Source organism: Balaenoptera borealis, assembly GCF_965194805.1.
Source record: "Balaenoptera borealis genome assembly, chromosome: 5".
Taxonomy (NCBI): domain Eukaryota; kingdom Metazoa; phylum Chordata; class Mammalia; order Artiodactyla; family Balaenopteridae; genus Balaenoptera; species Balaenoptera borealis.
Genome location: NC_138862.1, coordinates 124,604,093 through 124,631,642, shown reverse-complemented (window position 1 = coordinate 124,631,642; position 27,550 = coordinate 124,604,093). Strand labels below are relative to the sequence as shown.

The window sequence follows — 27,550 nt, the reverse complement described above, 5'->3', positions numbered from 1 at the left end:
CACATTAAAAGGATCATACACCATGATCAAGTGGGGTTTATCCCAGGAATGCAAGGATTCTTCAATATACGCAAATCAGTCAGTGTGATGCATTGTGTTTTGAAAGGGGTTACTCTTTCAAAACCACTGGTCTCTTTATATTTATCCTGTACCCACCTTGTGACTTCTTGCTTAACTACGTTGTAAATAAATTTTACAGCTTGCTTTCTTTTCTGATTTTAAAAGTAAGACATGTCTACTTAAGAAAATTTGGAAAATGCAGAAGATTACCAAGGAGAAAAGAAATCTTCTAAGATCCCACCACCTGCTTAAAGAAATGTAAGCCAGTCTTCTGTCTTGAGATTGTTTGTTTTAATTAATTAATTTATTTATTTTGGCTGCATCAGGTCTTAGTTGCGGGATGTGGGATCTTTCATTGGGGCGCGGTCTCTTCATTGTGGTGCGCCGGCTTCTCTCTAGTTGTGACGTGTGGGTTTTCTCTCTCTAGTTGTGGCACACAGGCTCCAGAGCGCGTGGGCTCTGTAGTTTGTGGCATGCGGGCTCTCTAGTTGAGGCGCGTGAGCTCAGTAGTTGCAGCGCACGGGCTTAGTTGCCCCGCGGCGTGTGGGATCTTCCCAGACCAGGGCTCGAACCCGTGTCCCCTGCATTAGCAGGCAGATTCTCAACCACTGCGCCACCAGGGAAGCCCTGTTTATTGTTTTAATAAGACCAATGGTTCTCTACAAATTCCATTCCAGTTAACCCTCTCACCAACAGTATGTGAAAGAACTCATCCCTGTCGAGACTAGCATTCACTGGAGATGAACAATCTTTTATTTTTTTGCTTATCCGAAGGGTGAGAAATGCCATGTCATTTTAAAGTTTGTGTATCTTTCCCTCCTAGTTTTCCAAGCATATACATATATATTAGCGTCATGCAGTGCATGGTTCTGTGTGCTTTTTTTCTTTTTCACATTAAGTCACATTAAAATTTTCATATTTTCTTTTCCCAGTCATTGCGTTGTCCTCAAAAGCTCAGTTGTTTGGGGGTGGTGTCTTAACTGAACTGTTGCAGATCACCTGGAGTTTACTTCTGTCCTCCATCTCCAAAGACCCTGGGAATGACAAGGAAGAGAAAAGAAACCCTCTGTAGAGAATTGACACAGGGTCTGTCCAGTAAACTGGAGCCAAATTGAAATCTGAATTCGATGTTTGCTCAGGGGTTCACCCTGTAGGCATTTGGCAGGGAGGTGCCTAAAGAATCACCATGAGCTCTTGTTTCATGTAGGTATCGAACACCATGTGTTCAGTGTTAAGAAGCCTCACCGGTTTCATATGTTCCATTATAAAAAGCGCCCGGCTTTGTTTGTTGTTACAGAGCGTTTAACATCCGTGAAAATATCCAGGAGGCAGTGTAGTGTAATGGGAATAGCATTGAACTGCTGGTTCCAGATTCCAGCTCTTCCCTTGACTGCTGTGTAGACCTGGAGAAGACACTCAACCTCTTGGGTCTCCCGGGATCTGTATGGTGAGGATGACCAGGGTGTGAGTAGATTTGGAAAGCCTGGTGGCAGATAGGCTAGTAGTTAGAGGCCAATTCTAGCTCAATATTAATGAGAATTCTAAGAATTTGCGGCTTCTAATAATGGGATTGGCTGTTGTGGTATCATAAAAAACTTAATAGTTGGTCTTTGTCCCAGGTTCCTGGCACACAGCTCCTAAAACCCTTGGAATCTCGAGTGCCAAGAGTGTCTTTCTATGCTAATGAGATGACAGGCTGTGGTGGGGAGGTTACATAGCTTCAGGCTGAGGGCCTGTGTCTAAAAGACCGAGAAATGACTAAAGGGTTGTAATGATCAGCCCCACCCCGGAATTCCAGGTAGGGGAGAGTAGAGAGCTGGAGGTTGAATTCAGTCATCAGTGGCCAGTGATTTAATCACTCTTGCCTACATAAAGCCTCAATAGAAATCTCTAAACAGCGGGGTTCAGAGAACTTCCAGGTTGACAAACAGAAAGGTGCCGGGAGGGTGGCAAGCCTGGAGAGAGCGTGGAGCTTCTGTGCCCTTGCCCCATACCTTGCCCTTTGCAGTTCTTCTATTTGGCTGCTCCTGAGTTGTATCCTCTATAATAAATCTATAGTAAGTAACAGAGTTACTTATTCTGTTTCCAGATTTGTGAGCTGTCCTAACAAATGATCAAACCTGAAGTAGGGGGTTGTAGGAACCCCCCTGGCTTTGTAGCCAAAGCAGGACAGAAGCGGGCAGCCTGGGGACCAAGACTTGTGACTGGCATCTGAAGTGGGGCAGTCTTTGGGACTGAGCCCTTAAACGTGTGGGGTCTGAAGCTAACTCTGGGCGGTCAGTGTCAGAAGCGAATTGAATTGTGGGACACCCAGAGCTGGTGTCCGGAGAATTGGAAAGTTGGTTGGTGTGCGAAAAAAGTCCCACACATTTGGTGTCACAACTATTGTGAGTAAAAACAGCTGAGCTGAATATCGTCCTTCTCCAGAAATGTTCTGACGTGCCGTCAGCCGGCTCTGTGCCAGGCTTTGTCCAGTGCTGGAGACACACTTGTGAACAGACAGACCCCATCCCTGCTGTCGGGTGGCTTACAGTCAATCACGGGTGACAGCGGGCCAGCCAGGAATTTCAGCGTGCTTGGTTGCGTAATGACAGTGCTGAGAAGTGTCATGAAGGAGAAGCACGGGGTGACTTGACAGTATCAGACGGGATGCTGATCTAGATAGGGGAGTTCAAGGGCAGCTGCCCTGAGAAAGTGATCCAAGGGCTGATTGGGAGTCAGCAAGGTAGGAAAGAGGGAGGGACAGGAGAAGCAGCGTGCCGGCCGGAGGAAGGCAGGGAGGATAGATTGCTGGTGGCTGGAGCGAGCCTATTCTCTGTTCATTCATTCGTTCATTAATCCGACAAATATTGACTGAGGACCTTCTCTGGGCCAGGCATCGTTCCTGGCACTGGGGATACAAGAGCAGGACTAAAGTCCCTAGCCTCATGCCGCTCACTGTTGGCTGCAAAACAAATCATCCTCAAACTGGATGCTTCAAACAACCATCCTTTTACTCTCATTCTCATGGTTTGGAGGTGAACCGGGCCCAGCCGGTGATTCTCACTCAGATCTCTCACACAGTCATCCAGGCAGTGGCTGGTCTGGAATCTTCTGAACGTTCCCTCACTCACACGTCTGCTGTTAGGCATCCCCATCCCCGGCTGGCCTCTCATGTGGTCTCTCCTGCGTCGTGGCCTCAGAGCTCTGAAGCAAGTGACCCAGGAGAGGGCGAGCTAGGCAGAATCTGCATAGACTTTTCTGACCTGGTGTTGGAGCTCACACAGCATCGTTTCTATGCCTTTCTACTCCTCCAGGCAGTCCAACGCCTATGCCCAAGACCTAGAACCTACTCCTGGTGGGAGATGTGACAGAGAATTTGTGGACATGGCGTTAAAACCACCATGCTCTCATGCTGTGCTCTCCTGAACGTTTCAGCCTTGGCTTCAAACTTACCTGCCTGCCATGGCTCACTCACCAGAGTCTTCCTGAAAGAAGGCAGCCTAATGGCCCCTGGGGGTTCCATCTCCCTCCTCTGCCCGAGCAGCTTCAGAAGGGTACAGTTTTCTCCACCTCAGGTTCTTTCCTGTGAGGGGTTGTGCCCCTTGTGGACTAGCACCGCAGGCATCTGCCCAGCTGCCCCACCTCCTAATGGGTTGTCAGAGGACAGGCATGGACACAGGTCCCAAGTCTCCAAGGTGCAAGGCTCTTCTGTGGGGCTGAGAGACGGCCAGGATGGCTGGAGGGCTCTCGTGCGTGGGCTTGAGGTGAGGCTGGGCCTGCAGGCCACGGGCGGGGTTTGGTCATCATCCCAAGAGCATTATGGGAAACCACTAAAGGGCCAGAGTTCTCATGACCACCTGCTGGGAAAATGATAGAAGACCGTCCTTCTGGGGGCAACAAGATTTTGGCTGAACATGGTTTTAAATGAATCTGTTAGAATGGTTTGTTTTTCTTACAAAGGAAGATGTCAGGTATGTTCGTAACTTGAGAAAAAGAAACAGATCTCCATCCTGATTCGATCAGTCATAACAAGACTAGTGATATGGCAGTCTGCAGTTACTTATCACAAGGTTGGTGGGCAAAGCCAATCTTCCATAACCAACAGTTCACAGCACTGTTACTGAACACGATCCACAGCAAACATTCCCACCACCGTGATGTCCTGTAATACACACAATAGTGCCCAACTAATAACGCCACAGATTTCGGAAGATGACTATTAAGGCTCTAAATATTACAGGATAGCTCTTTGCCCTGTTTAGTAGACATACTTAGAAACTCAATTTAGAAACTCAGTTTTATGGTGAGAATACAGAATAGGTATTTGCTCATTTAGCCTGAGTTTGTGGAAACTGGTGAGTAAACAGGGATCGTGACTATCCCCGTGCTTGGCATTCTCAAAAGCTCTTGCATCGACAGCTTCTTCCTTCATGTTTCTCATTAAGCACCGCTGACTTTTTTTTTAGAACCCCTAGTAAAGTACAAGTAAGTATGACTCACTTTGGAAAACTTGAAAGGACCTGCCATCCACTGAGTGAGGTGGCTGTCTTTGTTCCGAGGTCTCTCCCTCTCTCAGCTCCAAGTTAGGGTTCAAGGCAAACATCATATTCCAGATCACAGAGTGATTTAAAGGTGTAAATAGTCAGAACTCTCCAGAAAATGTTGCCTGATACTAAGCTTAGGGGGTTAGCCCTAATCTGTACATTTAAATATTCCTAGAAAATGCTTGCTCCAAAGCAAAAAAAAAAAAAATTTATTGGTGTATTTTCAGGTGGGTAGCAGACCCATGAGCAGAAAGGAATTAACTGTTACTGAGTTACTGTGACTCAGGTGTTTCGTGAATATTTTGCTTAATCTTTATCAAAAGCCTATGTGTATGGGAGTTCCCTGGTGGCACAGTGGATAAGACTCCACACTCCCAATGCAGGGTGCCTGGGTTCGATCCCTGGTCAGGGAACTAGGTCCCACATGCGTGCTGCAACTAAGAGTTCGCATGCCACAAGTAAGGAGCCCACGTGTCGCAACTAAGACCCAGCAACTAAGACCAAATAAATAAATAAATATTTTTTAAAAAAGCCTATGTATATGGACAAGTAACTGTTAGGATTAGTGTTAAGCTGCTATAACAAATAAACCCCCAAATTTCTGTGGCTTAACACAATAGATTATTTTTCCCTTACAAAAATGGTCCAGTTTGGTTCCAGGACAATGGGATCAAGGATGGTGGTGTGTGAAAGTGGTGGGAGCTCTGTTGCACACAGATTTGGGGCCCCAAGCTTGTGGAAGCTCTGCTTCTATAGCATGTGACTTTCAAGTTTGCCTTTCTCTCTTTTCTTTTGGTTATTTTATTTTTTAACACTGTACATTCATATTTACTCAACATCAATTTATATCCTCTCTTCTTTTTTCCTCCAGTTTTATTGATATAATTGACATACAACATTGTGTTAGTTTATGGTGTACAACATAATGGTTTGACACGTGTGTATATTGCTAAATAGTCACCACAGTAAGTCTAGTTAATATCCATCACCTCACAGAGTTACAAAAATTTTTTTTCTTGTGATGAAAACTCTGAAGATCTACTCTCTTAGAAACTTTCAAATATACAGTAGAGTATTGTTAGCCATAGTCACCATGCTGTACATAACATCCCAAGAACTTATTTATCTTATAGCTGGAAGTTTATACCTTTTTACCACCTTCACCCATTTTGCCTAATGCCCACCCTTGACCTCTGGCAACCACCAATCTGTTCTCTGTTTCTGTGAGTTCAGTTTTTTGTTTTTTGTGTTTTTTTTAAGATTTCACATATAAGTGAGATCATACCATATTTGTCTTTTTCTGTCTGACTTATTTCACTAAGCTTAATGCCCCCAAGATCCATGCATGTTGTCACAAATGGTAGAATTTCCTTCTTTTTCATGGCTGAATAACATCCCATTGTGTATGTGTGTGTGTGTATGTAAAGAACCTAAGTGTCCATCAACAGATGAATGGATAAAGAAAATGTAATATATGTATATAGATGTAGATATAGATATATATCTTGGTTATTATAAGTAATGCCACAGTGAACATGGGATGCAGATATCTCTTTGAGGTAGTGATTTTGTTTCCTTCAAACATACACCCAGAAGTGGAATTACTGGATCAGATAGTAGTTCTATTTTTAATTTTTTGCAGATCCTCCATGCTATTTTCTGTAGTGGCTGCGCCAATTTACATTCCCACCAGTAGTGCGTATGGGTTCCCTTTTCTCCACACCCTCGCCAACACTTGTCATCTCTTGCGTTTTTGATAATAGCCATTCTAATAGGTGTGAGGTGATATCTCATTATGGTTTTGATTTGCATTTCCCTGATAATTGGTGGTATTGAACATCTTTTCAGGTACCTGATGTCTTCTTTGGAAAAATGTCTATTCAGTTCCTCTCCCTTTTTTAAATCAGATTTTTTTTTTTTGCAGCTGAGTTGTATGAGTTCTTTATATATAGTTTAGATATTAATCCCTTATTTGATATGTGATTTGCAAATATTTTAACTCATCACATAGGTTGCCTTTTCATTTTGTTGATGATTTCCTTTGCTGTACAGCAGCTTTTTAGTTTGATATAGTCCCACTTGTTTACTTTTGCTTTTGTTACCTTTGCTTATGGTGTCCATAGGAGCCAAAGGAGTTTACCCTCTATGTTTTCTTCTGGGAGTTTTATGGTTTCAGGTCTTATGTTCAAGTCTGATCCATTTTGAGTCAATTTTTGTGTATGGTATGAGATAGGGATTCAGTTTCATTCTTTTGCATGTGGCTGTACAGTTTTCCAATACCATTTATCGAAGAGGCTATCCTTTACCCATTGTATATTCTTGGCTCTTTTGTTGTAAATTAATTAATCATATATGCATGGGTTTATTTCTGGGCTGTCTGTTCTATTGATCTATGTATCTGTTTTTATGCCAGTAGTATACTGTTTTGATTACTATAGTTTTATAATACAGCTTGAAATCAGGAAGTGTGATGCCTCCAGCTTTGTTCTTTCTCAAGATTGCTTTGGCTAATTGGGGTCTTTTGTGGTTCCTTACAAATTTTAGGGTTGTTTTTCTATTTCTGTGAAAAATGCCATTGGAATTTTGATAGAATGTGTAGATTGCTTTGGTTAGGATGGACATTTTAAGTTCTTCTAATCCATGAACATGGAATATCTTTCCATTTATTTTCCCTTCCGTTTCTTTCATCAATGTCTTATAGTTTTCAGTGTACAGATCTTTCACCTCCTTAGCTAAATTTATTCCTGGTATTTTATTCTTTTTGATGCAATTGTAAATGGGATTATTTTCCTAATTTCTTTTTCTGGTAGTTCATTTTTAGTGTATAGAAAGGCAACTGATTTTTGCATATTGATTTTGTAGCCTGTACCTTTACTGAAATTGTTTATTAGTTCCAGGTTTTTTGGTGGAGTCTGTAGGGTTTTTTGTATGTAATATTACATCATCTGCAAATAGAGACAGTTTTACTTCTTCCATTCTGATTTGGATGCCTTTTAATTCTTTTTCTTGCCTAATTGCTCTGGCTAGGACTTCTAGTACTGTGTCGAATAAAAGTGGCGAGAGTGGACATCCTCATCTTGTTTCTGATCTTAGAGGAAAAGTTTTTAGCTTTTCACCATTATATATATGAGTACAATTGACCTTGAGGCTTGTATTTCATTACAACTTTAAGCTGAATCAATCTAAATGGAGCTTATTACAGTGTTATTCCCTGCTTTATGGGAAGGGAGCTGGGACTAAATAGCAGTTCAGATTCCTTCCAAGATAAATGTCTGTGATTCTTTGTGACCGTGTTCTTAGCTCTGCTTTTGCTCTACCTGTCTCTTTATACATGCAAAGAAACCAAAAAAACAAAAACAAAAAACACCAGTTTTGAGAGTTTCTCAAAACATCTGAATCAGAGAATCCTTGGATCTCAGCACATGGATGCTCCTACAGGTCACCCATGCCAGCCCCTCCACAGCGCCTCCAGCAGGTAACTGCCCATTTGACCACCTCCTTGGGCAGGAGGGCTCATTCTGTATTGACATTGATGCTACCAGCCTCCCACTGACTCACCCAGCAGTTTTCTAAAAGTTTTTTTAGAGGCATGGAGTTCCTGCCCACCAGCGCTGGCAGTGATGTTGACACACAGAGGACCTGGGGCCCCACGCCTTGTCATGACCAAGTCACGGGATGGGCCAGCAGTGAGCACAGGTTTTGTCAAAGCTCTGTAGGTGAGTGTGCTCCCAGCCTGAAAAAGGCCTCCCTGGGAGAAAAGCCTTGATCTGTTGCATGGATGAGCGCTCCATTCATGTATCCACCCAGAGCAAAATTCTATTTCCACGTAGTACTGTTAACATAGAAAAAAATGCAGCTTTCAGAAAGCATAAGTGGCCTTGGCAACCTGCACTTTCAGGCGTGCCTGGTTCACTTTGGACAGCTGAGATTCTCAGGACACTGTGAGCTTTTTTGTTTTTTTTTTTCCTTTAAAATTTTGACTTCATCACTGAAATCTTCAATTGTACATCACTTATAGTTCCAGTTTTACAGCCCTGCCTTTTGTGCTTTCCTTTTGTGCTTTCCTTGACATTTTAAGAAACTTTTAATTGACACAGTTTGCTTGCAAAATAAAAAGAATCAGCTGTGTTTTTGTAAGTGGCTTTGTGGTGAGTAAGGCATGCCAACTGCGTGTTCTCCCTTTTTTGTTGAGGTACTTATCACTGCTCTTGACATTCTAAAATAAGAATGCCAGTTTCAGATGTGTTGCTTCTAAAACTTAAGAAAGAGCAAAGCAGCCAAGTTGGCTGGCACCCAGACTTCTCCCCAAATGTCAGGAAAAAAAAATCACTGAAGAGTACATAAAAGTGAAGATCCTGGCTTGCTGAATTATTTATTTCAGTCTCTTCTGGTCCTGAGAAACGATCAGTAGCCCTGACAAGTTTATCCTTTGTCGAGCTGGAAAAAACCTCAAAGGGAAGAGTGGTGGGCATGTGTAGCTCACGAATGCAGGGCAAAAAAACACTTTACCATTTCAGGGATTTTAAAATACTAAGTCTGCAGATTATCTGCCTCAAAATCCTTTTTGGAAAGAAACGCTAGTTAAATACTTCATGCTGCATATTTCAGCACATGTGAAATATGGAAAAAAAGTCTTGTCAGTAGAACATGTAGTCAGTAGTCTGAGGGATACTGCTCTGCTGGTTGTACCCAAGCAAACTGATGCTCGTTAAACGTGTAATTATAACGACATGTGCTTTGGTTGCTAGATCTGAAAAGGGCTGGTACTGTCATCAGATGACTGGGTTTGAGAATAATTTTTTAGAGTAATTGTGTGGGTTGTCAAATCTTCTCCAGCTGTGGGTTGTTAACAGGCATCCCCTGCCTCCCTCAGTCCTAACAGAACTCCGATGCTGTTCACCATCTCCCTCCCTGCGTGGGCCTCCGCCAGGAGGTGAATCCTGATTGGTTTCACCCAGTCTCGGCGGTCCCTTCCTGGTGCTGGTGGTCAGTCTGGGGCATGGGCATGTGACACAGTTCTGGCTGTTGGACGTCTGGGGAAGTCCGCCGGAGGGTTTCTGGGAAAGGCGTCCTGGCGTCCAGTAGAAATGTGCAGGATCATCCCTTCTGCCTCTGCATATTGCCAAGGGTGATGCCCGGAAAGTGCTCACCATCTGTGATCCTTGAGTGGAGCCATCCTAGGGACACGACAAACACGGAGGATGGCAGAGAGCCCAGAGATGGAAAGATCCTGACTTCCTGATGATGCCTTTGAGTTGCTGAATTAAGCAACTCTGCTGCAACAGTTCCTAGCACTGTGACTCACGTGAGAACGTTGATGGGTCCCTTTGCGTTAGCAGGGTTTTCTATTACCTGCAGCCAAGCCGTCTTCATAGATACACGAATTGTTTGAGATAAAACAAAAAATGTAACTCAAAAAGAACAAAGGTTACCCCAGCCATGTCTCGTTTAGATCACATCTCAGAGTGATGTTCAGCCTGGGCAGTGGTGAGCCTAATGCAGTTCGTCATGAATGTGTGTGTGCTCATTCATCGCACCCCGCAGAGGGAGCCCCCATGGAGAGGACCCATGTTCTTTAGAGCTAGTGGTGAGTTCTAGTTAGGGGGTTGCTCTGGCTGCTTTAACAGAAATGACAACGACTTTTTTTTTTCTTTTTAAATTCAATTTTTATTTTATATTGGAGTATAGTTGATTTACAATGTTGTGTTTGTCTTGGGTGTACAGCAAGGTGGTTCAGTTATACATCTACATGTATCCATTCTTTTTCACGTTCTTTTCCCATATAGGTTATTACAGAAATAACAATGACTTTAAGAGATTGTGAGATTGATCTTTCTCTCCCAAAACAGTTTGAGCTGGTAGGCAGTTAAGGAGATGGATGACCCACGGGGTCACCCAGGGCTCTTCTCTGTCATCTACAAGGATGTTGTCTCCCTGGGCATCGAGAAAGCTGGCTCACCACCATGCCAGGGTGGGAGGGGGGGAAGGAGGAAGGGCAGAGTCGGGTAGTGTAGGCAGCCTCCTTCTGACCCAGCATTGCACATATTACCTCCAATCACAACTCATTGGCCAGAACCTGGTCACATGATGACAGCTAATTGCAAGGGAGTCTGGGAAATAGCTATCTCTAGCTGGGTGGCCACGTGTCCAGCTAAAACCTAGAGGATTCTGCTAGTAAGAAGGCGAGAATAGACACTGGGCGACAGTTAGGAGTGTCTGCCACATATGTGCCCTCTGCAGTGAAGAGGAAGAACGTGACCAAGGCAGAGTGCTGGCGGCCACTCTCTGGTTGTGAAGCAGGAGTGCGTGCCAGGAGGGCCGGGCTCCCTGAGCAGCCTGGAGCCTTGTGCTGGTCGTGACCTGCCCTTGGCCTGTCTTCCAGTCAAACAGGGGACTTGAACCAGGTGGTGTTTACAACCTCTTCAAACTGACTTGGTCTGTTTGCTGCAGTGCGGGCATTTATCTCTAGGGTGGGCACAGAGACAAGGTGGCAGCAGGGTGAAGACCCCACATGTGGGTGGTGGGTGTTAAAGCCATAAGAGAAGTCACTGCTGACACTTACTGAGAGCTTATTAGGAGCCCGGAACCGGGCTGTGTCCCTTACAAGGATTAACCCCATGAGCCTTACGCACCCTATGAGATGGATTGTTCCTATTTCATAGATGGGGCAGCTGTGGCTCAGGAAGTGTTAGAGAAGGGCTCTAGACCTGGCCAACTGACCCCGGAGCCCACATACTTAACTCTACGTCATGGGAAGGAGGACTGGGGCCTGCAGTGGGACTTGTGGGGTGTGGCCAGGTCACAGTGAGCCCGGAAAGCAGGGCCAGAGAGTGCTGGGCCTGATGCTGCCCTTATCCAGGGCCAGCTTCGGGCGTGATCTGCAGCATTGATTGCTCCCCGCCCCCGACTGGTGACCCTGTAGCCAAGGTGACCCTGTGTTGCCACTCCGTGTCGCATCTGGGCATGACACTGTCTTGGGTTACATCACCCCTCCCCAGCCCAAGGTAGAAGACAGGCTGTCCTTCAGGAGGAGAGTAATGTGGGTGAGAGCGGCGTCCGGGAGGGTTGGTGTGAGGCACAGCGCAGAATGTTCCAGGGGAGGCACGTTGCGTGGCTCTCAAGCATCCTTTAACGTGTCACCCCTGCTGAGAGGGGCAGGGAGGCCTCAGGGCCTGCTCCTGTCCTATATTCCCAGAGGAGGCTGGTGCTGGGAAGAGATAGAGAATCCCAGCCCTAGAAAATGAGGGTCAGCCCACGAAGTAGGCCTGTCCCTCAAGCTGGCACTGCTTGGTGGCCTGGCTCCTGAGATCAGACCCCTCCTCTTGCTCCAAACTGGAGGTCAGCGGCTTTGGGCCCTGAGGGGGACTCCAGGAAGGGAGTGGGCATCAGTGGGCGAGCAGTCCAGTCCCGTGGTGGTGGGATTCCTTGGGGTCCATTGATAGGCTGGCCTAGGTGGGGGGAGTGAGGCCCTTGTAGCCACTGCCTGTCGGCGCCAGACCACAGGCAAACTCCCCGTGGCGGAGCAGACCCAGATGAGGTGAGGGCTCCCTGGCCCAGCCCTGGTGGGGCGTCTGGGCAGCCGGCTGTCCCCGGGTGCAGCAGACTCACTGCAGGTGCAGCTGTGGGGTGATGCCTGGACCAATCCACCTCCCTGCTCTGGCTCCTCTCACTCACAGAGATGCAAACCCTCCTAGAGTCAGGACAGTCTTACTTGGTGCTGTTTCTTTGGTTCGTTCCTAAAACGCACATGTTTTCCTAAAATGCAGTTGTGAACCCGTCAGCTCCAATCTGCTCTTGAAGATTGAGCTCAGCTCGGGCCCAGCTTTCTCCACAGGAAACGGTACCACCCGCTCTGGGCCTAGGTGGGTCCCCTCCCCTCCCCCGCTCTGCTTCCCCATCATGGTACTGGTTTCACAGGCCAAATGTTCTATTTACTCATTGCTCCACTGACCAGACTGTGAGCTTCCTTTTTTTTTTTTTATTTTTTTTAACCTCAAACATACACAGAAGCACAGAGGATCATATGATGTGCCCTTAGGATTCATCACCCAGCTTCAGCACTTGTCAACAGTTTGCCAATCTTGTTTCACTAATTCCTCCTTGACCTTCCCCCGCCGCTCCCCCTTCCAGAATATTTTAAAGCAATTCTTAGATCTCATATCCTTTCTCTCATAAGTACATTTCAGCTGTGAGCTTCAAGATGGCAGAAACTGTGTCCTGTATCCTGTGTCCTCAGCACTTTGGATGGTGCTCGACACATATTGGCTTTGGGGAAATATGTTGTTTTGAATCAACTGATTGACTGGATGAATGAATCGGTTTCGGCCTTTAGAACCCAGCCTGCAGGTTAGCTGGAGTTTGAATAGCTGGAAGGTGAATGACTGCTGGGAGCTCACAGCCCCCTTGGTGCTTTCCAGGAGGTTCTGGAATCTATCAGGCTCTCACTCATCAGACTTTAAGGTTGGTTTATTCTTAGCCAGGCGTCTTTGATTTTGCAATTAAACTCCACTTTGAGGTGACCTTGGAGGGGGAGGACTACGAAGATGCAGCTTTTACCTTTGCTTGGTTCATATTTAGTTCACAATTATAGACTTGAGGGTTTTTTGTTAATTATAATGCTGTATTTACTTAGGCCAAAATGATTAGGACCGAAAAAAAATATATCAAAGTATAGAATACATCTAAAGCATTTTTTTTAATGCCGTCTTTCTATTCCTGGTAATGATATTTTAACTACACATATGAGATAATTGAAAGCACATTTTTCTTTCAAACGGTCATGGTCACGTTTAAAACCCTAAATTCTGTACACTTTGAAGGGGACTCTGAGACCGGAGTCACCAGACGTGGCATTTCCAGCTTTTACAAGGTGAAAATCAGGCCAGGGCTTGGGCTTTGGAAATCTCTGGTGGTAGAATGGTAGCTTGTAAAAATGCCTTTGATATATTCCTTTTTTCTCTTAATTCAGAAATGGTATTTACCATAATACAGTAATGGGAACTGCCTGTTTACTAGTGCTTTTTTTCAGAATTACATTCTAAAATATTTTCTTTTACTATTCAAATCTGTTGTAAAGTTGAATTAAGTTAACTGAGTTTTCTGTTTGCTTATTTGTTTGTTTTCTTTCTCGCTGCTTCCTCAGGGATTCAGCGTAATAATTCTATTTCTGGATTTAAGATATTTTTACCATGTGGGTTCAGCAGTGGGGACTAAGGCTGGGCCCAGTAGACATTTGATGATTGGTAACTGTTAATATGTTCAGCCTGCAACATGAAACAGTGGTTTCCACTGAAGTATTTACAGGGATTGGATTTGGTCATGATGTCATATTGAGTCAAGAGCATCTTCCATGGAAGGTGATGGGACTTGAGAGATGTTTGACGACTAGGGGAGGTGGGAGCTGTACTGAAGTAGGTCGCAATCCCGCAGCATCTCACCCGGCTGATGTGGCAGTGACTCTTCCTGTGGACTTTGCTTTCTGGGCTGTGAGCAGGCTGTGGGGTTTCTGCTGTGGGCCCAGTCCTGGCTGTCTCTTGGCATGACTTGGACAAGTTCTCTGGGTTATCTGGAGGAGCTGCAGTAGATCCCAGGGGCGTGCATGCTCCGAACTCCTGTGGAGGGAATATGCAGGCATGTGACCAGAAGGAGACCCAAGGAATGCTTGATTTCTTGAGTGGCTGAGAGCCTCCCCGCTAGGGATGGAAAAGGAGAAAGGGTCTGTGGAGAATGGGGCTGGAGCTTGGGCCAGAGAGATGGAGAGAGCCCGTTGGCTGGTAATCCTGTCTTCTTAGGATGGGTCCCAACAGAAGCTGAGACAGATGTTCCAGGCTGGAAAACCTGTGGCAGGGCGGGACACCACAGCTGAGTCAGCCCCAAGGAAGGCTGGCATGGTGGGGTGGGCCAGGAACGGGCTGCAAACGTGGCCGCCCGCCCTGACGGGTGGGGCTGGGCTCGTGAATAAGGCAGTGGCCCGTGGCCAGGGTTTGGAAGGGGAGCCACAGCATGGGGCAGAAGCAGCAGCTCCAGGAAAGGGTGACTCTTTGTGTTTAGTTGGTGGGCAGAGGTCTGTGTGGCTCCTCCAGAGCTGGGGGTCGCACACAGCACCTCCCTGCTCTGCGCCAGGTGCTCTGCGTATTATGTTTACTCCTGCTCTTTATTTTATTTTATTTTTTTAATAAATTTATTTATTTGTTTGTTTATTTATTTTTGGCTGCATTGGGTCTTCGTTGCTGCGCGCGGGCTTTCTCTAGTTGGGGTGAGCGGGGGCTACTCTTCGTTGCGGTGCGCAGGCTTCTCATTGCAGTGGCTTCTCTTGTTGCGGAGCACGGGCTCTAGGCGCGCGGGCTTCAGTAGTTGTGGCATGCAGCCTCAGTAGTTGTGGCTCGCGGGCTCTAGAGCTCAGGCTCAGTAGTTGTGGTGCACAGGCTTAGTTGCTCTGCAGCATGTGGGATCTTCCCAGACCGGGGCTCACACCCGTGTCTCCTGTGTTGGCAGGCAGATTCTTAACCACTGCGCCACCAGGGAAGTCCTACTCCTGCTCTTTTATGCGCTTATCCCTAATCTTATTTAAAGATCAGGATCCTGAAACTCAGCAAAGTGAAGTTGTCAGGAGGACACAGAAGAAAATAGCGGCAGAGCAGGGAATTGACACCGATTTGCCGGTCTCTGAAGCCTCATGTTTTCCACTATATCAGGGCTCCCCGGATCTCCTCCACTGAAGAAGTGAAGAAACACCCCAGGGCGGAGCCATACACCGGGTTCTCACATTGGGGTCCTAGCTCCAGCTGCAAATGCAAACTTCAAAGCCATGTAGTTATATCGTTATTCTTTAGCCATTAAAAAAAAAAAAAAAAAAGAACAGAACATGACCTTCCTTTCCAAGTATTCTAGGAAAATTAACTCCAGGAGAAGGCATGTATATGTTTATCCCAGGTTCGGTGTTAATGTGCTGCCCCCTTCCCCCTCCTCCCGGCCCCTAGGCTTTGTGCCACCAGGCTGGTCCTAGCACAGTGGCAGTAATGAGATTCTGACCATTATTTGCCATTTGCAGTCTGCCAAGGGAGAGTCAGAAGGTAGGGGCACAGAAACCCAGAACATATCAAGAGGAAACGGTGGGTGTCCCTAGATGGAGGCCTGTGTCATCAAATGAAAAGCCACAGATAATGTGGAGACGTCAATAGCCCAAAACTAAAAGCAGTACGGCAGTCATATGATCCCAGCCATCTGGTTAACCCAACGTATCCTCGGTGTTTTAAATCTGGAACTAAATATAGCTCCTTTCCCCAAAAGCCCTCAGCATATTGAAGAATGCAGATGAGATGGAGCTTTGGTATGTGGTGCCTGCAAAAAAAAAAATGAGGATATAGGGATCTAGACCCTGGCTTAGAATTTCCTGGTAAAAACCCAGGGTAGGGGCTTCCCTGCTGGCGCAGTGGTTGGGAATCTGCCTGCCAGTGCAGGGGACACGGGTTCGAGCCCTGGTCTGGGAGGATCCCACATGCCGCGGAGCAACTAGGCCCGTGAGCCACAATTACTGAGCCTGCGCGTCTGGAGCCTGTGCTCCGCAACAAGAGAGGCCGCGATAGTGAGAGGCCCGCGCACCGCGATGAAGAGTGGCCCCCGCTCGCCGCAACTAGAGAAAGCCCTCGCACAGAAACGAAGACCCAACGCAGCCAAAAATAAATAAATAAATCCAAAGTTTAAAAAAAAAAAACAACCCAGGGTATTTTCTCTTATTGGATCAGTTAGCTTTTGCTTTACAGGTCTCAAGCTCCCCAAACTTAGTGGCTTAAAACAGCAACCTTTACATATTTGCTGTGATCTGGAGGTTGGCCGTGCAGTCCTTTTAGTCTGGGCTGACTCTCCTGATCTCCATCTACGGGTGGTATGGCTGGACTGGATGATCTCGGATGGCCTTGCTCACATGTGTGGTGATTGGCAGGCTGGTGGTTTGAAGAGAGCCTCAGCCGGGACTGCTTGCCTTGGCCCCATGTGGTCTCTCATTGTCCAACAGCTCGCCTGGGCGTCTTCACACGGTGGTCTTGGTGTTCTAAAAGCAGCCAAGGAGGACAAGCCCTAATGCATAAGTACTTTTCATGCCTCTGTTTGCAGCTTATTTGCTATCGTCCCATTGGCCAAAGCATATATACCTTGTCCAAGCTTAGAGTCGGTTTGGGAGGCATCTACACAAGGTCGTGGATACAGAAAGGCATGAACAGACTGGGGGCCGTCACCGCAACAAATCAAACCTGTCTATAAGTCTGAGATTTAACTTAGCAAAAGCAGTTGTTTCCACCTGATGCCCACCTGAAGACGACTCTGAACCAGGCTGTGACTCACCCTCGTGCAAAGAGGCAGTTCTAGTGGCCTCATCTGTCAGTAAGTGTGGTGGAAAATCTCTCGAGAGCCTGGAGGCAGGAAGTGCTTAAAGGTCAGACCCAGCCCAGCACCAGAAGAAAGTTCTCACCACCCACACCCAAATGCAGGGCAACCAAGAGGCAAGTCTGGTTCCCGAGCTTCTAAAGCAAGAGACACCACCAGGCTCAGAAATCAGTGATGGGTGGTTTCCCCCGGGCAGCAAGGCTGCATCCCAGGCCCACAGTGCAAGGCTGAAGATGGCATCTGAGCCGGAGCGACAGAGGGACGGGTGGGGATGAGAACAGGTGACCATTTTAGCACTCACATAGCTGGAGGAACCAGCAAACAGGTTAAGAAACTCTTCCTCTTTCCCAGGAGGAGGGAGGAAGCAGCTGAGTGAACTGACAGAAGATGAGTAGGTAACGAAGCCATTTTCATTACCATTTTCTTTCTTTTTTAAAATTTATTTATTTTATTTATTTATTTATGGCTGCATTGGTCTTCGTTGCTGCACGTGGGCTTTCTCTAGTTGTGAGCGGGGGCTACTCTTCGTTGCGGTGCGCAGGCTTCTCATTGCGGTGGCTTCTCTTGTTGCAGAGCACGGGCTCTAGGCGCACAGGCTTCAGTAGCTGTGGCACACGGGCTTCAGAAGTTGTTGCTCGCAGGCTCTAGAGCGCAGGCTCAGTAGTTGTGGCGCATGGGCTTAGTTGCTCCGCGGCATGTGGGATCTTCCCGGACCAGGGCTCGAATCCATGTCCCCTGCATTGGCAGGCGGATTCTTAACCACTGCGCCACCAGGGAAGCCCACCATTTTCTTTTAATATTTATTTATTTTATTTATTTATTTTCCTTATGTTTTTTGGCTGCGTTGGGTCTTAGTTGTGGCACACGGGATCTTTGTTGAGGCAAGAGGGATCTTTTTGTTATGGTGTGCGGTCTGCTCAGGTTTCTCTCTAGCTGTGGCGTGTGGGTTTTTCTCTCTCTAGTCATGGCCGCGGGCTCCAGAGCGCGTGCGCTCTGTAGTTGGCGGCACGTGGGCTCTCTCGTTGAGGTGCGCGAGCTCAGTAGCTGCGGCGCGCAGGCTTAGTTGCCCTGCAGCATGTGAGATCCTAGTTCCCCAACCAGGGATCGAACCCGCATCCCCTGCATTGCAAGGAGGATTCTCTACCACTGGACCACCAGGGAAGTTCCTGACAACCATTTTCTTTTGAGTGTCTACCATACGCTGGGGATTGTACTTAGGCTCACAACATCCCTGGGTAATTAGTCCCAATTTACAGATGAGGAAACTGAGTGTCAGAGAGATTAAGTAACTTAGCCCGTGGTCGCCGAGCTTGAGGTTCTGACCCAGCTCTGTCTGCCTCCAGAGTGCCGTGTGCCCTTTCTCTGCACGTGCTGCTGATGTGGTCCCACAGAGAAGCATCTCCAGGCAGCAAGAAAAGCAGAACCCACCTAACAGAACTCTGAAAGGCCCCAAAGGCCATCTGCTGGGCAGGAACACTTGAAGATGTTCGTGTAAAGGAAATGGAGCCCTTCCAAAGGTGGTATTAGCCTCAAAAGAAGGTGGTAGCATAACAGAAGGGACAGGAAGGCATGAAGGAAAGCCCCAGGATATTTATTGTTGGGGGAACAGGGACACCCAAAGGGAGACATTGCTCTGAACCTTCTCCACATTCTGTGGTCTAATCTCCTTCCACACACCCCACTCACCTTCCCCAAATTAAAAGGATCCCCTTATAAGAGGGTCATTGTAAAGTAGAATAAATCCAATCGGGAACGACTGAGTTAGTGAGAGGGTTCTGAAATCCGCAGGCTAGTGAGCCAGAAGCAGCCAGCCGTCCTCAGGTAGCTAAGAAGCTGGCACAGGCCAAGAGTTAACTTGTTCTGCGTAGATACACGGGTTGCAACTAGAATCAAGTATGTGGACATGTGGGGATGACACTGTAAGGCATAAGAAAGCGCTTTAGAGGCACAGATCTCATTTCGTATCTTGTCATCACCACTTAATAACCTTGTGCCCTTGAGTTTCGATTTTCTGCTTGCATGTTAGGAATTACCAAGCCTGTCCTCAGGGCATGTCACGGGAATCCTAAGGGAATGGATGGGTTTGAGCAGTTAGAAGTTCCTGGTTCCTGGAGGAGTGGAGCAAAGGTTGGAAGCTGCCCAGGGGAGGCTGCTCCAGGGAACGCTGACATTCCACCCGGGTGGAGTGTATTTTGGAAATACTGGCCAGTGTTCGTAGCTCAGTGTCGGTGCTTTCCATGCTCATCCCTGGGGAGCTTGGCCAGGCAGCAGAACCTGTCCAGGGTGAGGGGTAGAGAGACTGTGACTTGGATTTGACTTAGGCTGTTTTCCTTTGGGCGGGGAGGGGGACGGTTGCGTCTAACCATCAGATGAGCATTGCCGAGGACACCCCCAAGGTCGAGGATACGAGAGAATAGACTCTGACGCCTCCCAGACACCCCAGGCAAGGAACTCGCCAGCCTGGATCAGCGGCCCAGAGCCACCCAGGCTTGATGCTTTATATCTGGGATTGGGGTTTGTCCACATGAAGGCTTCACCCTCTTTGTTGCCTCAGGAGGGAACAACTACAGGGCCGCAGTCAGATGGGCCCACATCCTGTCTCTCATTGTGACCTCAGCCACCTTGGGGGTTCAGTGCAGAAGTCCTGGCCTTGGCCTCTCACCAAGGGTAGATTCTGGTGGGCTGCTTTCAGGGTCTGTGGGTGTCCTTGCAAACACCCCCAGGGGGAGGCCATGGGGAGTTTGAGTTTTGGAAACAGAAAACATTTATTTGGGGTCCTAAATATATTAAATCCTGGGTGGGATCAACCAGGGTTGTGTGTTGTTTTAGCCAGAAACGCCAGAGAGCTTGTGAGGCTGGTGAGTCCCCACCAGGGCAGGGAGGTGAGTGTCCCCAGGAGGATAGATCACCTTGGGACATGAAGTACTGGCCCCTGGATAGGAGTGGTAACTAAAGGGACAGAAGCAGTGCTCATTTGAAGGTATAAATTGGGATCCATTTGTTAACAGAGTTGCCGGACGCTGGACATACAGGCTCAGCTGTGAGGTGCAAGTGTATTTTCGTCAGTCTTTTAGCCACTGTTCTCTTGTGGTAGAAAGTCTGACAGGTCTTTTAAAGAAGTGGTTCTCAAACCCCCTTGTAGGGCCCTGGGTGTGGAGGTGGGTGAGTTGGGGGAGGGCAGCTGGGAAGCAAGAGACCCCAGGGCTCTGGCTCCTGCGTTGTTCCCTGCACATGTGCTTTTTTTTTTTTTTTTAACAGCTTTGTTGAGGTATAATTCACATACCAAACAGCTCACCCGAAGGGTATAATTCAATAGCTTTTAATATATTCATAGAGTTGTGCAGCCCTCACCGCATTAGCAGGTGAGCTTTTATCTGATTGCTTTTCTATTGTATTTGAAGGAGAAAAAGATTCTGCCACTAAAATCAGGTTTGAAGTAACTGTTATAATCTTGCTGTGGTTAAGAACCTTTTGTGAAGAGGCTGTGATTTTCAAGTTCTATTTTAAACCCCAATGAGAATCAGGAAATAAATTGGGTATCTAAGACTGATGGGGTAAAACCCATAGCAACCATTCACTTTTTTCACAGGAGGGACATTTAGAGCCTCATTCAGTGTTTTTTTAAAGTCCTTTTGCACAGGTCTAATATGGTCAGAGAAAATTAGAATGGTGAGTGGGGCTGCAGGAAGACCCATGGATGCAGCTGAAATAGGCCCAGTGGTCCAGGATCGGGGGAGGTCTCTAATTAGCACATGTTCCTACTTGGTGTAGGAACAGGTCATCGACACAGCCCAGCTGTCCCTAAAGGCATTAAAGTGGGGCATGAGGCAGTGACTGACATTCAGGCTAACGATCGAAGTTAAAGAAGCAGCGTCATCGTAGCGAAGTGTTCATCAGAAACGGTTGAAGATTTGGAAGTTGGGGGTCAGAATGGGGTGAGCATTTGCTGGTCCTTGTAAAGACTTCATGTGTCTGGCACACTGTAAGTGCTCAATAAACATCCTGTCCGTTTTTCTTTGGAAAGACCATGCTGTAAAATCTCCTTCTCTGTTGAGGTCAGATAAACGAAGCATTCACAGACCGTTCCCACTTGTTAATTTGAAGGGTACCTTCTCAGCTGGGCTAGTTTGGGGGCGAAGACATCAGCAACAGCGCACGAATGTTCCCCGAAGGGGATTCACGCTTCCCTGCCGGAGGACGGGGCTAATTAGATTATTTCCAGTTGACAGACTTGGTTTTCCACCTTGGAACACATGTTTCTCGCCTCTCCTCTCTTCACAGGGTGTGTTCCTGATTCGAGGTGAAACCATGACGAGAAGATAAAACAAATAATAATGCTTTTCCGCAATCGCTTCGTGCTGCTGCTGGCCCTGGCTGCGCTGCTGGCCTTCGTGAGCCTCAGCCTCCAGTTCTGTGAGTGTGGCTGGGCTGGCGGGTCCTGGAGGCAGGGGGAGTGCTTCTCTCTGAAATAGAAGGCCCCATGGGGAGGAAGCACATAGGTCCCAAAGCCTTTGTTCTTTCAATGAACAGTGAGGTTTCAGACAACCCGGTCTTTTTATTGTCGGCCCGGGCGGTGGGTGGCTGTGATTCTGTGCCTGTGAGGAACAAGGGCAATCACTAAGCTTCGTGACTCGTTTTTGGCTTCTCCCTGGATTCCTAAACTGCCTGGTTATTCCTGGATCTTTAGTTCAGGTTCCCAAGGCAAAGACAGTGAGTGGTCAGCTCGTGTCCTTGTGCCAGGTCACACAGCAGAGGTGCCTGGCCCACCAGTTGGTTCTTTGGGGGTTGGGTGTCCGTTATTAAGGAGGGGAGGGGGATTAGGTCCCAGTCCCAAACTCAGCCCCTGGGCAGCAGGGACCGTGCATGGGAAACCCCACATGGCGAGCACAGCTGAGGAAGCCAGTCCGTGGGCCTCACCGCCTGTACTCTGCCCTTCACTGGGAGCCCGTGCTCAGGCTGGGCCCCAAATCTATGTGCCCCACTGCTCCCTGAGGGTGGTTGTCCTCAAATAACAGATCTGGTCTGGTACCTTCTTGGTTATAACCCTTCAGTGGTGGGTCTCCGGGAGGCCCCTTGCCTCCCTGGGGCCCCTCTCTCACCTTGAACTTTACACCAGAGGCTTGTCGAGTGGCTTGGCATTCTCTCCACATCCAGGTTGTGCTCTGTGCCCAGATCCTGCCGGCCCCTCTGCCTGGACTGTCCTCCTCACCTCCCTTCCATCTTCTCCTCCACATGGTTCACTCAGCCCTTTCTTTTTCAGGAACGTTTCATGACTCCCTAACTGGGTCTGGGCTTCTTGGCTGTACATCCGGGGTGCCCTGAACCTGCTCCCCTCCTTACACTAGCCGTGCGGTATCATACTTTTCAGTTCCTGTGTCTTTTCCATCTACAAGACTGTCTGCTCTTTGAGAGCAGGACCCACATCTGTTTCCCTCTTTATCACGGGAATCAGCACTGCCAACCACACAGGAGGTGTCTCAGGAATGTTTAAGAGAATGAATGAATCTACACCTGCTCTGGAAAGCAGGCTGACCCTAATTCCCTATCCTTCTGGTGCTGTGTACTTGAAGCCGAGAAAATATCTGGGCAATGCCGGCAATTGTGTTTTTGCTGCCACCTACCTGCCCTCCACTTTCCACCTCACCCCGATGGGTGGGAGACAAGGGCTTGGCCCCCATCACCGCCTGGGACATCTCTGTGAGGAGGTGGCGTTGCTGTCACTGTCTGCCTGACGGAAGGAAGGGCAGGCGGCTGCGAGAGCAGGGTGCTCTGAGTGTGCTGGGGGACGTGGGAAAGACTTGGCGTTTGGAATAAGTGGTTTGAAGGGAAGCGGCTTTGAACAAGTTTCTCCGCTTCACCTCCGGTTTGTGACATATTCCATGCACACATCTAGTGCATATGACAGGCACTTCAAACAGTAAAGAGAATTAAAAATACTCACTTTGTCCTTCCAGAATAAGGAAAGAGGTCAAGAGAAGATACTTGTTTAAAGTTTAAAGATACTCCAGATGGTTAATAAACTGTTTAAAAAAAAAAAGAATCTTTTCCAGAAAGTGTGTTAGGACTGTCATTTATTTACTTGTTTATAACTTTTCACTAAAAACTTTCCATCCTGTCACTGGAGAGGCAGGATGTTACAATCAACTTTGATTGTTATTCTGAGACCCTGACAGGTTCTGAGACGTGAATGTGGGTTACTTGTGCTTGCTGCGTTTCTCTTGCATGGGGTGGTTTCCGCATCCCTGAATTGGCCTGTGTGTTTCGCTTATATAACTCTTCTGAAAGTACCTTCTGTTTTAGGAGAGCCACTTTTCAGCCGTCCTGTTTTTCGGGAAAATTTTGCAGGGTAAATTGGCCTGCCTGGGTCTGAGGTCTTTATTCTTGAATACATTGGAGTTCGGGAAGACATTAAGATATGAACATTCTGACTGCTCTTCTGCTTCTAGGTAAACTGTAACTTTGGAATTTAACTATTTCCGTGTGAAAATTGAGTTAAATTGCTTTATTTTTTAGTCGCTTTATTGGTTGCTAATTATTATGGTGTAAGAGACTGGACTAATTCGTAATACAAAGGTGTCTGCTTAAGTAACACTTATATTTTCATCCTTACCCTAAAATATATGGACTTTTTTCTTTACCGTTTCTTTTGACTTATTTTTGAATACCGGATTAGCACATATAATTGTTTTAGGTGATATATTTGAGGCAATCAAATAGAACTTCGTTTTCTCATGTTTTAAATGAACAATATTGTTTTATTTGTTTTCTGAAATAACTGTATATTTTATTTTGTCTTGTTGATAGTTTTTTTTTTTCATATTCATGTTTTGAATATGAGAAAGTTAAGACCCAGGTTACAATGAAAAAAATCAGGTTGTTTAAAAAAGCATTTCTTCCTCTCAGTACAGAAAGTGTGTACGTGAACCCACATATATTTATTAAGTGCTTATGTGTGTTGGATATTTTTCTACACTGTTAGGGTAGAGGTGGTAGGGAAAGGATACAAAAAAGATTAAAATACAGTTCATAGTTTCTCAAACTACGTTTATTTTAAATGGTAGTAATGACTCCCTGTATGCTAGTAGACATTAATGAAAATCATTCATTTTGTGTTTTCAAGTCCTTGATGTCTTTGAGTTTGGAAATAGAGGGATTCTGAAATTCCCGATATTCAAATCGAAGAAGGGAACAAGTAAGGTATATATATATCATTAGTTATTCTAGTTAAAATGTGTACAAGTGGAAAAATAACTTCTCAAATTGAGGGACTCCTTCAGTGCGACAGGAAAAGACCACTGGGTTACGAAAACCTGTGGATGATTTGTTATTTTGCTGCTTTTTCTGCTCGTTTGTAATCGTCCATTTTCCTGCTTTGACCCAGCCTTTCCTTCATACTTATCCTGTGCTCTTTTCACCACATTCCAACCACCATTCCCAGAATAGCAGCGTGGCAGAAGCTCAGCTCGCAGACCCTGGAACCACAGCCTTGGGTTTGAATGCCGCTCTGCCACTTAGCAGCTGTGTGCCCTCGGCAGGTGTGGCCTCCTGGAGCCTCTATTCCTTCTTCTGTAAAATGGAGTTCCTTGTTGCTACTTTGAAACATGGGCGTGAGAACGGAGATTTTGTGGGAAAACCCTTGGCTCGGGGAAGCACAGTCAATGTAAACAGTAGAGTCCTGTCATGATACATCATCACCAGAATCCAGGGCTCTTGGTGTCCCAAAGGCTGCTTCAGCCACTTGTGGAGAGAGCTTTGGAAACAGCATATCATGCATTTCTTTCTTTTTGATCAGGGTTCATTGGCCATGATAGGGGTCAGTCTACACTGGGCACCTGTATCTTGGGCAGGGCCCTGGTTGACCAGAGCAGGTTCCTAAGGGAGATGTCCAAGGCGGACTGGAAAGTCAGATCCCCAGGTAGAAGAGGGGAGGGTTATTAACCTGCCAAAGTGAAAGCCAGAGTGAAGGCCGTCTTCAATATCTGAAGAGCCCTATCTCTATCCAGTATCTGCAAGAGGAGTTAGACCAGCTCTGTGTGGCCTGGTGGCCAGGGGGACACATTTTAGTTAAGCGTCAAGTGACGCTTCCTGAATGCCATCGTCAGGCGGAGGTGGAGCGGGCTGTGCGCACACCCTGGAGTGTCGCTCTGTGCAGAATAGGACAGTAGGCAGGTCACTGGACCTGATCCCATTTAAAACCTCTTCAGACTCTGAGGTTCTGGGAATTTTACCTTTCGTTGTTGATGCAGTGCCATGAGTTTGCATAGCTTTGTCCTTCAGCAAACATTCCACTGTGTGCTGGGCCAGGGCTGGGCGTTTCATCTCCTAGGAGCCACAGGAGCTGTCTGTCTGGTGGAGGAGAATCCCGAGCAGATACTTGGAACACAGTGTACAATATGCTAGGACAGGAAAGAGGCAGCCCCACGAGGAAGCGGGAGAGAACGTGGACTCCAGAGCCAGACTGCCTGGGTCGAGTCCCTGTCCTGCCACTTACCAGCTATGTGAGCTCAGGCACGTTACCTACCCTCTCCGTGCCTCGGTTTCCTCATCTGTAAAATGGGGATAATGAGAGTTCCTATTTCATTGGGTTGGTAAAGGGTATTTATAACACACCTAGAACAGTTCCTGGCACATAATAATCACTCTATGCACGTTTGTTAAATAAAATGAACGAGAGATGACTCGTGACAGGGTGACATGGGCGGATGAAGGACAAGAAGCCAATCCAGCGTAGGAGGTCAGGGAAGACTCATTCCCAGAGGAGGTGACATCCACGCTTCAGCCTTGAGGGATGAGTTGGAGTTGTCCAAAGAGGAAGCTGGGAAGGGCATTCCTGGCAGATGGAGGTGGGTGTGCAAAGGCAGGGCAGGAGAGAGCCGGACCAGGTTAGTCACCGGTGTGTAGCTGTGAAGGTGGACAAAGGCCCAGGCCACCTCCATCACCGTGTTATATCCTGAAAGTATGGGGAGCCACTGAAGCAGGGAAGACAGCACATCATTAGATTTGTCTGGGAAAGACCACAGTCTGGTACAGTGTTTGCCAGAGAGTGGTCTCCTGAGCAGTTTAATCAGAGTAGCCCCGGGCGTCTGTTAAAAGGCATGTTCCAAAAACAAAAAAAAGAGCACATTTGTGCCCCTCCCCATAGAATCAGAACTGTGGGAGTAGAACTCCCTGGGGGTTCTAATGTACACAGAGTTTGGCTGCTGCCCATTCAGAGGCCGGTGGGAGGCTGATACTGAGAGACAACTCGGGGCCACTTTCCTCCTCCAGTTAAAGGCTGGGAGTGGCTCCGATGAAGGTGTTGGCCCCGAAAGGAAGGAGCAAAGCTGAGAGCATCAGGTGATTCTGTGGACTTGCAGCTAAACGATGGGGCGGTGCAGCGGGACCGGGGTGAAGAAAGAGAAGGGAAGGCTCTGCCACGCCGTGTAGGATTCTGGCTCAGGTGGTTCAGTGGATGTTGCCTTCATTCACGCGTCCACGCAGCCGCTCACACAGACGGCCCCTCCACCTGGCTTAAGCGTGCCGAAGGCCGAAGGAAGTACCCGGCGCACATTCTGGGAGGTCGACCACGTGGAGCTGTTGGCCCTGGATGAGGAGGCCCGGGGAGAGCACCCTGAGCAAGCAGAGAAGCAGGACAAGCCCCGGCAGCCGGGTGGGAGCGCAGCAGGGGGAAGAGCTGGGGCCTCCGCCTGCCGCCCTTCGAGGTCGGCTGTTGGCATTTGCAGCTGCAGCTCTTCGTGGGCCCCCCCGAAGGTCTGTGGCGTATGGTGGCGGGGATTTTGCTGAGGCACAAATGCACGTAATCATAGCTGTGAGTGGGCACCTTGGGCTGGTCCTGCGTCCTGCCCTGCAAAGCTGCGGGGCTTTGTCATTCTCTCTTCTCTGTCCCGTGTACATTTTATGGAGGAAAGCATGTGTCCGGGTGACGTGTGTAAATTTGGGGATTCATGAAGATCTTAATATGTTTTGGTGGCAAAGGTTTGGGGATGCAACCCTTAGGATGCCAAGGCTCTAATGTACTGTGTATTTAAAAAACACAGTAAGGTTCCTCCTGGGTCTTTATTTTGGTGAGTCGAAGTCCAAAAAACGAGAAATTTAAAATGAGGGCTTGCATTTTTAACCTAAGGGTTCATAGGTTCTAAATAAATTATTTATTTAGTATTTTTTTAATTAATCTTGATCCTTTTCTTGGAGATTTATTTTCTTTGATTTCTGAGAGTTTTAATTTTGCTTTTTCTTTGAATGTTTCATGCCCAGCTACCACATAGAGTTAAATATCTTTGGGTAGGAAAAACTCTGTAGGTAAGTGACAAAATTAAGTCTGACAAATCAGCTTTTATCATAACGTCTTAAGCTCATGTCACAGTTGTTATTGGAGGAGGTGAGAGTATCATGTACCACGCAGGCCCTTCCACGAACTAAAAATGGGACACATTTATGTCCGTGGCTTCTTTCTAGTTTTCTTCCAGGATGGAGACATTGTTTCTGTCTCTGTCTCTGTCTCTTTCTTTCTTTCTCCCCCCTCCCTGCTTCCCGCTCTCTCCCTCACCCTCCCTCTCTCCCTCCCTTCCTTTCTTCCTTCTTTC

At 47.2% G+C, this 27,550-nt stretch overlaps 1 protein-coding gene across 17 annotated transcripts in view; it reads left to right on the top strand.

Moving 5' to 3' along the window:
- Positions 1 to 27,550, top strand: part of PXYLP1 (2-phosphoxylose phosphatase 1) — a 78,917-nt gene that overhangs the window by 24,489 nt on the left and 26,878 nt on the right. For 5 of the 17 annotated variants that reach the window (XM_082392386.1, XM_082392380.1, XM_082392371.1 and 2 more), the window contains one exon: positions 21,249 to 21,380. The exons of 1 other annotated variant lie outside the window; for it this stretch is intronic. In XM_082392386.1, coding sequence (XP_082248512.1) covers positions 21,302 to 21,380 — 79 coding nt within the window. In that variant the 5' untranslated portion in view covers positions 21,249 to 21,301. Of the gene's footprint in view, positions 1 to 223; positions 319 to 16,697; positions 16,965 to 17,007; positions 17,233 to 17,318; positions 17,363 to 18,310; positions 18,485 to 21,248; positions 21,381 to 22,227; positions 23,414 to 27,550 lie in introns of those variants that run through there. 11 more of the 17 variants (XM_082392381.1, XM_082392383.1, XM_082392382.1 and 8 more) reach the window with 9 other exon arrangements.